Raw genomic sequence first — 12345 nt, 5'->3', positions numbered from 1 at the left:
TGAGGCCTGGAGGGTCCTTTATTCATTTCTTCAACAAGACTTGCATGTTAATGAAAGCATTACATAATTGGCAGAGATAAAAATTTAATTTAGTCATTTTACATACACTGTATTTCATCAAGATAAGCATAAATTCTAGGTTTAGTCCCATTCAGTCAGTCCATAAAAAAACTTTATGATGATTCTATACACACCAAACCATAAATTACTTGAGAAGTCTAAATCAAATATCTTTGCAAAACTATTTCATTTCACAGTTCAGCTCCTGCTCCTGGCCAGCATGACAAACATATGACACAATCAGTGATTCAGTTAATAAGGCACCAAGTTCACTTTCCTCTGAGACATACAAGGATGTGGATTATGAAGCAAATCAAGTACTTAAACTGGAACAGTAACTATTTGCATTTGTACATGAGAACCCAGTTTCCCATTCTGCAAACTGCAATAAAACCTGAATAAGCCAGACTGAAACAAGCATGAGAACATTACAAATGCTATACTATAATCGTATGATGCGATTTTAAACACTGAAAGGAGTGTACAGTGTAAAAACTGAATCAGATGTGATTATAATAGTAGATTCTATTGTTTTGATCATTTGGTTTTCCAGTTACACCAGCATGACAATATAATCAATCCACTGAGATAATCAAGTCAGGCACTATGGCTCTAATGAGCACGAGCAGCTTTAAGTCCAGTGATAAAAAATCATATTATTCTATGGAAAACTGCACCATATACATTCTTTGAGGCAACATAATTTTACATCAACATGCAGAGAAAGTCGTTTTGTGGTAAAAACATGTACTGAGGCTATTGTTATGTAAGTTATAAACATAATCAAGTAAATACAAAATCTACAAAAGTACATACATGAATAAGGAGCTAATAAAAAGTAACTTTTTAATCAGCACATGTGACTTTAAATGTTCATATGTATATTAAAAAAAAGCAACAAGGAACAGAAAAAGTGCAACATTTAGAGCAATTATTTCCTCATTTTCTGTTTATAAGACCTAACAAACATATTTTATTCAAGCATAGCCAACACAGTACTGTATGATCATTATTGTGGGACCCAAATTGTCCCTCTAAGTTACAACATTCTTCCCAAAATTACTTTCCTGGTGCATTTTTTTCAGAAAGACGTGTGAAGCTGTGGATAGAGGACCAAACTATTTACTATGCTGTTGGCTCTGTAAATGGTATGACTTTCCGTCCAGCTACAAACACCTCCATTATGTTGCGGTCGTCACCTGAAATATTGGAAAAAAATATTAAAAACATCTTATGGTTCAATGCACAGTACATGGAATTCTGAAAATTTTGGATAAATAAACAGAAATAGAGGCTCACCCAAATTCAGGAACTTTTCCAAAAGAATCTGAAATTGTAAACATTATAAATATTATGATGACTGCATTGATCAAATTGTGTCTAAATGTGCTTGTTTTTAGCTTTTATCAAACTAACCTTTGGTCCCTCGCTCTGGATCAGATCAATGGGTCCACCAGGCGCAGCTACATTCACTCTGAGAGCGTCAAAGTCTTTGCCAACTTCAAAGTTTCCAATTTGGTCATCCAGGGACAAGGCTAAAGAAAAACCACACAGTGAAAGAAATGACTTAACGCATTCCAGTACAATTTGTCATCAGTTAAAATGCTTTCCCACAGCTACTGATGTATTAAAATGAACTGCGCTTTCATACAGAGTGACAGGGAGTGGGCACTGTCCATTGTATAAAGTCACCTCACCCAGAAAAACTATGGTTACCAGACTATATGGTTCACAAAGGTGCAGCACACTTCATGTTGTCATTAAGTGCCTCTCAGTCCGACCTTCGTTCCTAAGTGACAGCTGCTGTTGAGACCTACCTTGGCTGCCTCCCAGTGTTGCCAGCATGAACGCCTCCTCAAAGGTAAGTGTGTCGTGTTCTGGGTCCTGGATGGTCAAGATTTTGGATGAATCCAGGGCTTTCCTCACAGCGTCCAGCATAGAGGCAGAATAACCCCCCGCCACATCTAATGCACAGACCAGAGGGTCAAATCCACTGAGCCATGCCTTTCACACAGACTAAAACAAGAACTGTGGATACATGACTTGTCATAATTTCAAATATTTACGACCTTTAAGATTGAAACATAGAGAAAAAGTTAATTTCCTATTATTAACTGGTAAAATAAAGTGACCAGCTGACATCAAGAGGATTGCATTGTTACTCGAAAATGGATGTGCGAAGATCCCCCTACACTTCTGGACTGGACACATGCTGTGAATGAAATTTATGACATAGAAAGTCTGACAATGTCATTAACACTCATCTCTGACAAATGTTAAAAATATTGGGAAAAATGCGATGTTTATGTTAATCAAAGAAATCCTCAAACCTGTATAATCCTATACATATATATGATTATTTTGACTTTTTTGCTTAATTTCTCCTGAACCTGTCTGCATTTTATTTGTGTAAAGGTTGAACCTTGTTGTGCTAACTGTTGTGGTGTGTTTTTTTTGTTTGTTTGTTTACTTGTTTGTTCTGTACACTGCAAAATTTGTCTATAAAGTATAAAAAAAAAAAGCTGTCTGTGGAGGGAAAAAATGTTCAGGCAATAAAAAGAAGCTAAGTCTGACTCAAAAAAAAAAAAAAGAAAAGAGGATCGCTATGTTAAACGTCTCAGCTGACACAGAATACCTCATGTAAATAACAGCTGTAAAGCCATATAATTATGTGACAGCACTACACAGTGGCTCCTATTACACTGTTACAGCAGGCTATGCTGCTATCTCCTCTGACGCACACTTTATAAGCAGGAGCAGGGACTCAAATGGTTCATATATTTATTATGACGTATCACAAATGTTCCTGCACATATTTTTCAGCTCTACACTCACCTGTTCCCAGCCCCAACTTCACTTTCTGTTTCAGGACGTTACGGACGTTCAACACACCACTGCACAACCTGGACACATGGAAAGAGAGATATGACTTTACAATGGGGAAAAAATGTTAATGTTTCACCGTTGGTAAAACCTGTAACAGTGTAAGACAGTCTCTTTCCATTATTTTTGTATTTGACAAATTCTCACGTTCTCACTTATTTATGAATTTCATATATTTGTATCTTTGGAGGTATGGACTGGGGTTTCAAACTTATTTTTATTGGGTTTTTAACTTTCCTCAAACCGATTTCAACCTTGGTTTTAGTCCAGAGATTTATTTTATCATTTAACACAGTGACAGTTTTTGTTTTACTTTGAATACTTTGTCAGCTTACGTTTTAAGTTTCATGTTACACGTGAATGTGTTTTGGGAAAATGTCAAAAGGATCATGAGCTGCAGGAAAAACAAATCTACCTGCAGGAATAAATAAAGTTACCTGAACCTGAACAGAATTTTTATTACATGTTGTACTTAGACATTTAAAATGAAAATAATAGAATACACGTGCCAAATGTAAAACTGCAGGAGCTGAAGTTAGGGGGAAAGACATGTATTGTCAACACAATACAGGGTTATTCAAAAAGACTGAACCGATTTCATTGTGCAATATTTTAATAAAGAAAAGCAATAGAAAACTCCATCAAAGTCATAAGTATTCTACTCACAATGAAATTTTTTTTTTCCTGTCTTACAAGTGTTCAATGTGGCCACCACCTGCAGCACGGACATCAATGAGATAAGAGAATTCCTCCCAGATGCGTATCAGCATATCACGATCCACCGAGTTGATCGGTATGTTCCACCACCACCCACTAACCTCAATGACCTTGAACATCAAATAACAAAACCACTGAGTTGATCGCTGTTGTTATTTGATGTTTAAGGTCATCGACGTTAGCGGGTAGAAATGGAACATAGTGATCAACTCAGTGGATCGTGTTATGCTGATACACGTCTGGGAGGAATTTTCTTATCTCATTGATGCTGCCTGTGCTGTAGGTGGTGACCACATTGAACACTTGTAAGACAGGAAATAAAAGTTGATTGTGAGTAGAATACTTGTGACTTGGCTGGAGTTTTCTATTGCTTTTCCTTATTAAAATATTGTGTAATGACATCGGTTTATTCTTTTTGAAAAACGCTGTATATGTACTGACATGTATTGTATGTTGTGTCACTCTGTTATGGAAAAGTGAAGTAATTTTCCAAGCTTTCACGTAGAGACTCAAGAGTAGAGTAATTGTGTCCAAATGCCTGTTTGGTCAAAAATCTGCCACAGAGGAAAAAACCCACGGTCTGAAAATACAGGAAATAAATAGATGCAGAACTCTTGTTTCCATTCAGTTCGTTTCAGTTTCAACATTCTGAAAGGTATTTATGGAATTTTTACCCTGTGACACTAAAAAAGTATCAAGCACTGCCACTTTAATGTCATATTTGTGCCTTACAAAGCTTCTCAAGCCTGTATCCAAGGCCACATAGAAAAACTAAGCATGACTTACGAGATATTGGAGTTGGGACAGTGAGACAAAGATGCTCCTGTCTCTCTGAATAAGGCCAACTCTTCATCGCTGAGATGGCAGCCATGGGCCATAACGGTCTGTGAAATTCAGCATGAAAATATGTCAAATATATACTTTTTGTTTTTACCAGCATTTATGTTTCTTTATAAAAAATATCTGAGTGTACCGACAGCCAATTATGCTCACCTTGTCAGTGAGCAGGTTATGTTTGTAGTAGACATCTGTATAAGACTCGGAGTCAGGAAACAGCTCCTTGACAAGTTTAACTTCTTCTGTGTTTTCACTGACATGACTCTGGAAATAACAAGATAGCACATTAGACAATTAATAACTTTAACAGGATTTCCTTTTCTTTTTTTATGTAATTATCTTTTCATTATTTTCAGACAGCATTTTACATCACGTATATAAGTTCTATATATGAAAACAAAAACAAACAAAACAAAAATATACTCATACAACGGAGTAAAGACAGAAATAACAAAAATATACACAAACACCTAAAATAGAGTTAATCAGAAATAAGTATTTTTCCACTCCTTTCATTCAGAAACCCTTTTCCCCTGTAGGAGATAAACCTCGAACAGTTAAAGTGTGTAACATGAACCAAGGGTTTACATGGGTCTATAAGCACATTGTTCTTATCAAGTAAAAGCAGCTATTAATGGTTCCTTTTCTTTTTAAAACCAATATAATAATAACTATTACAGCACTGCATTGCATCTACTCATCTACTTATTAAGGTCTCACACTAAACAATGCCTATAGTAACAGCTCCCTGAGGATGTAGCCTGGTTTGGTTGCCACAGAAAACTCACCTGAATGTGCAGATTGTTATTCTTAGCGATCGCTCCCAATTGTCCAAGCAAAGCTCCTGTGCAAGATGGAGCGAAGCGGGGAGTCACCACTGGCTTCACAAGAGGATACTGAAAGCAGACAAAGACTTTAATAGTCCACACAAGACAACACAGATCTGTATCTAGTGTGTTTATTGCATCTGGACTGGTTCTGTTTTGTTGTGACATCTCACCTTCTTCTTCAATAATTCAGCAATGAACCTTAAGGATACAAAAAAAACCCATTAAACATATGTGGTTAGCCATCTTATACAAGTATTAAAAATATACTTTATAACCAACTTCCTGTATTATTAAAATTAAAGCTTGTGTTTTAGAGATTTATTCTCTTGCAAAGTGGATGAATACATAGATTTCAGAGGTGAATTCTCATTTTTTAACAGTTCATAACAATTCAGAGATTATTAATGTCCTCTGCAGACAAAAAATAAGATGAATATAATTATACTGTGTGTGCAAACAGATTTTCCAAAACACATAATACTTGTGGACATTCTTTAAATTTGATACGTACCGACAGGTTTCGTCTTGAGACTCCTGCATAGTCTCTTTGTAATGCTTCACAAAATTGTTCCTGTCCATACACACCTTTCCCACCAAAGCACGTTGCCCAAAGTCATCTGAAAGATGTAAAAAATAATGTGAGGAATTTGACAAGCATTCATATTTTCTTTGTGGTCTTTATGTGGCACATATAGTGCATTAGTTCCCACTCATTCTGTCGACTGCAAATAATTAGTCATACATCTTTTATTGTTAAAGTGGCACAAAATCACCCACAGTTTCTATTAAATCATGTGATTCATCATCTGTTTGTCCTTTATGGTATCATTTACATGTCATTCTAAGTCCTTAAATTATGTTATATAAATCATCATGACACACATACCTCATAAATATAAACTAAATGCACATAAATTCTTTCACATATGTACAAAACTAAACAGTGTTTAGTTCCTTTAACCTCTCCATTAACCCAGACATTCTCACTAATCTCCTAATCAGTTATTGGGCCATAATCCTAATGGTCGTGGCAATCCAGTTTTTGAGAATCTTATTGGGACATAAATGACTAAAATATAATTGACTTAGATCAACATGACTTGATGAGGAAACGTGTTTTAATAACATCACTAACAGATCTACAGTATTTAGATGTCATCATGTTCAATTACCATATGGATACAGACTGTAGAAATGAGATTAATGCATGCAATGAGTCATGAGTTAGCCATGTTTGTTTGGAGATTACACACATTGAATGCCATTGCCAAACTATTCTGATGAGCTATTGATTATTTTGAAACATTTTTTAAAAAGAGCAGTCAAAATTAAATGATTCTAGCTTCTTAAGTTTATATAGTTACATGTTTTCTAATTCTTCTTTGGCACTATGAACGCTGTGGATCCTACATGACATTTAAGAATATCATCTTGGACGTTTCATATTCTTATGACATTTTATACACAAATCAAGTAATTAAGAAGATAATCAACTCATTAATTAAAAGAAAATAAAACAAAAAATATTGCAATTTGAAGCCCTAAATGGGATGTAACCTTGACTCGTGCGATTCTGAAAATATTGCATCTTGTAGTTGATTCTTCTTCTCATTGTTCTCCTCATTAATCAACACCTTTTTATGTCTTCTAGTGGAAATACAAGCACAACACATTGCATTTAAAGATTTAACAGCCATGTTCAGGCACTGAAATAAAGATTTTTATTCTTTGTTACAAACTGGTGACACACTAACATTATACAAAAAATTATGCAAAAAAAACCCCCTGTCACCATTTGGATTTACCTAAGCAAATAGGTAAGATTCCTATAGAGGGTATGCACGTGACGTCACCGCTAGCGGAAGTCGCTGCGGTTACGCCCACTGAGTGGCAGAAAGACAGAATAGAGTAGCAGCGGTGGCTTCAGTACCGTCTAAACTTAAGAACAATATTTAATTTTTTTTTTTAAATGGGGCAGAGCTGTTGTGCGATTGATTGTATGAACAGGTTTGAAAAGCAGTGGGAGCTATCGTTTTATAGACACCGAAAGACAAAGAAAAGAGAAGTAGATGGCTCCACAAATCCAGGAAACCAAACCTAGATTTGTGGATCCCATTTCGTGTCAGGTAACATTGATTTATGCTGTATTTTTGGGTAAAGTCATACCTTAAATTACGTATTGTTTTGGCTAACGTTACTTCTTAGTAAAGCTCTGGTTTCATAATCAGATCTTTCATGGTTTTTGTCTTCATTTTGTGATTCTGAACCTTGTGCTCCTACATGATTAGTAAACTAACTTAAACTGAGGCTAACCTACTTTTTCAAATACAGGGGAACTGGAGAATAAAGCTACGATGGAGTATTAGGGCCACATGAGAAAATAAAAACACTTGTCACTACAAGTATAAAGTAATAAAATATCGATATAAACCCCGGAATTTTATGATAATAAAGTCAAATATTAAAAGAATCACAATGTTATGAGAATAAAGTCGAAGTTATTAAAAAAAATCATAAAAATGTCATTTGTTTATGAGATTAAAGTCATCATATTCTGACAATAAAACCATAATATTACAAGAATAATGTCATAATTTAAAAACAGGTGGGAAAAATATCATAATTTACAAGAATAAAGTCATACCCTGCTGGTCCACAGCAGTAGTACCTGTGTTGTATAAAGTACTTGATCTGAACTAGACTCAGTAAATCTCCTCAGTACCAGTAGATCATGCATATATTCACTGGGGTAAGTACACAGTCTACTGTAAATGCACTTTGAATCAGCTGGTTCTCTGCCTAGTTTTTGACCCTGGTTGTCAGTAATGATGAAACCATGTATATTTGTTTCAGGTAAAAATAGCGATGATCCCCTCCACCCTGGATGTCCGGATATGCGATTTCGGGCCACATGTCAATGTTCGTAGACCACTTGCTCTTTGGTAGCTCGTATGGATCCATGTCCAGTCCAATTGTCCTTAATTTAATTTCATATTACACATTTTCCCGCTCTGGCTGTGTTTACTGCTATACTCCATCACGTTGAGCAGGTTGGTTTTTGCCACTCAGTCTGACTTAGAGGGGTGTGGCCCGGGGGGAAGTGACGTATGTGCATACCCTCTATTTAAGCCTGTGGGGACAGTGCTATGATCTGGGGTTGCTTCAATAAGTCAGGTCTAGGTTCAGCAATGTTATGTGTCCAAAAATGATAGAAACTAATGCTGTGACATTATATACACTTATCAAAACAGTGCAACAGCAAATGAGAGCCAGAATCAAAGCTGAACGTGGTCTTACTAGAACGTGTAAAAAGCCTATTGGTCTCATATGAGGGAACATTTTTTTTGGAAAGCTATTTTATGCTTAGTTTTTATACTCATTGGATCATACTTTCAAGAGAAAATAAAGCATAAAAATCCTAAGCTTGAGTCTTAAGAGGTAAATTAATGCAATACTAAAAATAAAAAATAACAGTAATGGCTTTTACAGTGTTTCTTATAAAGTAATGGAGGTGTACATGAAGAATGAGACAATTAAGTGACCAAAAAAAGCATGTGAAGGCAAAAATGAGCCAGTAAAATGTCAGCTGGATAGTTGTTGGGGAAAAATACTTTGTGACACATTTGACACACCCAGCAAATTAAGCAAGTCTTTTCCTGGTTTCAGTATCATCCAAACAGGTTTAGGTATGTATTTTTAGATTATCTTCAGGACCATGATGTGTTATAATATAAACACAGATCTCATTTGGTCAGTTTGGTCACTCAAGCACTGAGAAGGTTTCCACAACTGGGACTGAACGGTATCACCCAAATCAGCCAGGAAGACCATATACCTGGGAAATATCCAGGTCAGACCTTGAACATTGAACCTCATGAGACTTGTATTAAAGTCATATAAAAACTGTGCTGTATTTTCTGTGCTTTTTAATGTCTGTGTTGGAATCGAAAGTAACATAAGTGATGTTTTGCTACCTGTTTGCTGAGTCTGTAAGGTCCACATGCAGTAAATGCAGCCTCAAAACGCAAATGAAAGTCAGCACGCTCACAGTAATAACAGCGTTCTACAGCACGTTACAGCTGCTCAGAACAGGACAAAGGTTAAAGGTTAAGGTTGAATGACCCTGATAACATGAAAGGACTGCGTAAAAGGTAGGCACCACCGGACAATTTTGCATCGTTTATATGTGTGTTTTCAGTATTGTGCAACAATGACACCAGAATGATAAGGATAGTGGGCAAATATATGTATATTTCCACTTCTGAGGCCACGAAGAGAGCTGCTGTGTCCTCAACAGAGCAGAGAATTCACTGATTGTAGAAGTGTCAGTTTAGCTGTGAAGACACTTCTCAAGTTTCAGTTGCAGAGTTTCATCTCACAAGCTTTGATATTTCATGTTTTCTTAACAACAGTCAAACAAAGCACATTACTGGAATGAGACTAGCAACTCCACAACCACCCACATGTATGGTCTGGGTACTTTACAGCCTTTATATGTTTATATCAGAATTCATTTTATTTTATATTCAGGGTGACACTTACTTGCAATCTTGCCAAGCAGGAGAGAGGCATCTGTGTGTATGGTGGCAAAGTAACAGGCAGTAGTTGTTCCATTTCTCAGCGTCCTTTTCTATCAAGAGTATGGATCCAATTACACGATTAGGATGTTTTTCTTTACAATATAGTTAAGCCACTAAACCTCATTGCTCTCTAAAATTACAGGTTTTGTGAAAATGAAAGGCACATTTCTGACTAAATGTTCCACTTCTGGGATTAAAGTATAATCAAACAACACCAGAAATCTCCAAAAATAGCTAAATATATATACAGGGTGTCCCATAAGTATCCATACATAGGAGACATAATACATATGGTTCTAACATGTATTTCTTTATATTTCTTCTTTATAGTTCTTCAGCAGTGGAGGACACGCATTGAAATGTGTTCCCGACAAAATGGCAGTCATATAGAGCATATTATATAAATAAAAATGGTTTATGTCAAGAAACGTTTATTTTTCCTATGTATGGAGACTTATGGGACACCCTGTATAATTGATAGTCAACTCACCACTACTTTGCTGTAGACTCTGTTGGCAAAGTCCAAATCTTTAAACTGGGACTCAACAGGAAATGTGTATGTGTTGAGCCACTGCAGCAGTGGCATGTCGAGAGCTGTACCCGCATAGCTGTACTGGGATGCATGGATGTGTGTGTCCACCATTCCTGGCATGAAGAACTCACTGCAGCACACAAAGCCATGACGAATGACTTAATAACTGTTCCTTCTGCTCTATGAAAGAAATCTTTAACTGAGATACAAGAATCACTCTCCATTCTGGTTTAATAGATGAACTACTGTCTAGTTTGTTTTTCACATATTTAACTTTCTTACTGTTGTGATAGTTGAATGACTTCAGATGGATTGAAGTTGGTTGACTTCAGGAGTTTATCCAGCTCCTCGCCTTTGCCAATGAAAGCAATCTGAAGGTAGAATGACAACAAAGAGTTGAGCAGAGGATTCAGGTACAGCTGAAGCATCCTAATAACGTGAGCATAGAAAAACAATCACAAGTAGACTAAAGTGTTGTATTCAGCTCTCTTTTATTTAATAAATCACAGCTTTCACCAGATCACATTTACCCTCAGCCTTACAGCCTATGACTTGTACTACATATATGCATCTTTTACAAGGGGAATATTTGTATTTATTACAACATTGTAAGAATTGTAATCCCACCATTTGAGCAGGCTACTTCAGACTGTCATTCAGGTTTTTGTCTTTGTTTTGTGTGGACCAGATGGTTAAAGCTGCTCAGCAACAGCTCTCTATAGAAGACAGGTGTTATGTAACAGGCATTCGCTTCATCTTTGGAAAACGTTCAGGTCCTTATGTGAAACTATAGGCTACCACCTCCTGTCGTTTTGTGCAGCACTAGCGACTATGACTTGCAGATTATGGCTATATCAAAAAAAAAAAAAAAAAAAGTATTCAAATAAAAATCCCGACCATCGATATTCAGCATAAACTGACAAGTTTCACATAGACTTACAAATGAGATCGAGACAGCCTTACAAACCTTGCCCTCCGTATCCACTCCAAGGAGCGCATCTTCCAGAATCTCCAGAGCTGTTTGTTGGGTCGAGTGCACAAACGTCCCCCTGAAAACCTGAGCAATGCCTGCTGCGGATCTGTCAAAGCTGTTCATCTTTTCACCTGATCTGTCGGTGTCCAAAAGTGAGAGTAGCGCAACAGCGGCAGCGCACCAGGGTTTGACTGAGCTGAGATTACTACGACGCATAAGACACAGAAGTCCACCTGACTGGAGAGACAGGCCACAGCCAATAAGAACAGCGACTAAACAGGGTGTGGACTAATGTCTGTCTGTCTATCTATCTATCTATCTATCTATCTATCTATCTATCTATCTATCTATCTATCTATCTATCTATCTATCTATCTATCTGTCTGTCTATCTGTCTGTCTGTCTGTCTGTCTGTCTGTCTATGTGAAGTTAATGTATGAACTTTCAGCTATTCATTTATGAATTGCAGTCATTTAAATTCCATATTCTGAGGCTCAAAAGTATTAGGACAAGTGTCTCTCCAAGCAGCTCCTTGTCCAGATCACTGTTACCTAGTTATTTTGTTATACAAATGAAACAGATAAAAAGTCTGGATTCCAAATACTGACTTTTCAAGTGTTCCAAAGAGGTGTCAATGCAAGTGGAGGAGGCTGTCATTGACCTGAAAAAAAAAAAAAAAGTGCTGCCAGGCACAACAAACCCTGCCCCTTGCACATATTTCATCCATTATAAATAAATGACAAGATTTTAAAAATTAACTTAAAAAAATTTGAACTTTGACCTACTGTTCCCAAAATGTAACAAGAAAAGTGCAGACCTCTGCCAAGACAGACACCCCCACCACCACCACCAAAATGTAATCATTTGTTCCTTGTGGCAGTATCAACATTTCCTGAAAATTTCATGAAAATTCATCCATAACTTTTTGAGTTA

General features: G+C 36.5%; 1 protein-coding gene across 1 annotated transcript; it reads right to left on the bottom strand.

Moving 5' to 3' along the window:
- On the bottom strand, window positions 1–11615 carry gda (guanine deaminase). Its single transcript, XM_030142540.1, has 14 exons — window positions 11407–11615; window positions 10722–10810; window positions 10398–10569; window positions 9870–9957; window positions 5839–5944; window positions 5498–5525; window positions 5286–5393; window positions 4654–4761; window positions 4447–4544; window positions 2896–2963; window positions 1878–2024; window positions 1477–1595; window positions 1360–1387; window positions 1–1259 (listed from the first exon to the last, which is right to left on the bottom strand). The coding sequence occupies exons 1-14, from the start codon at window positions 11533–11535 to the stop codon at window positions 1186–1188; spliced, it is 1362 nt and encodes a 453-aa protein (XP_029998400.1). The 5' UTR covers window positions 11536–11615; the 3' UTR covers window positions 1–1185.
- Window positions 11616–12345: the final 730 nt, after the last annotated feature.

Source organism: Sphaeramia orbicularis, chromosome 9 (assembly GCF_902148855.1).
Source record: "Sphaeramia orbicularis chromosome 9, fSphaOr1.1, whole genome shotgun sequence".
Taxonomy (NCBI): domain Eukaryota; kingdom Metazoa; phylum Chordata; class Actinopteri; order Kurtiformes; family Apogonidae; genus Sphaeramia; species Sphaeramia orbicularis.
This window is presented reverse-complemented; position numbering and strand designations above follow the sequence as displayed.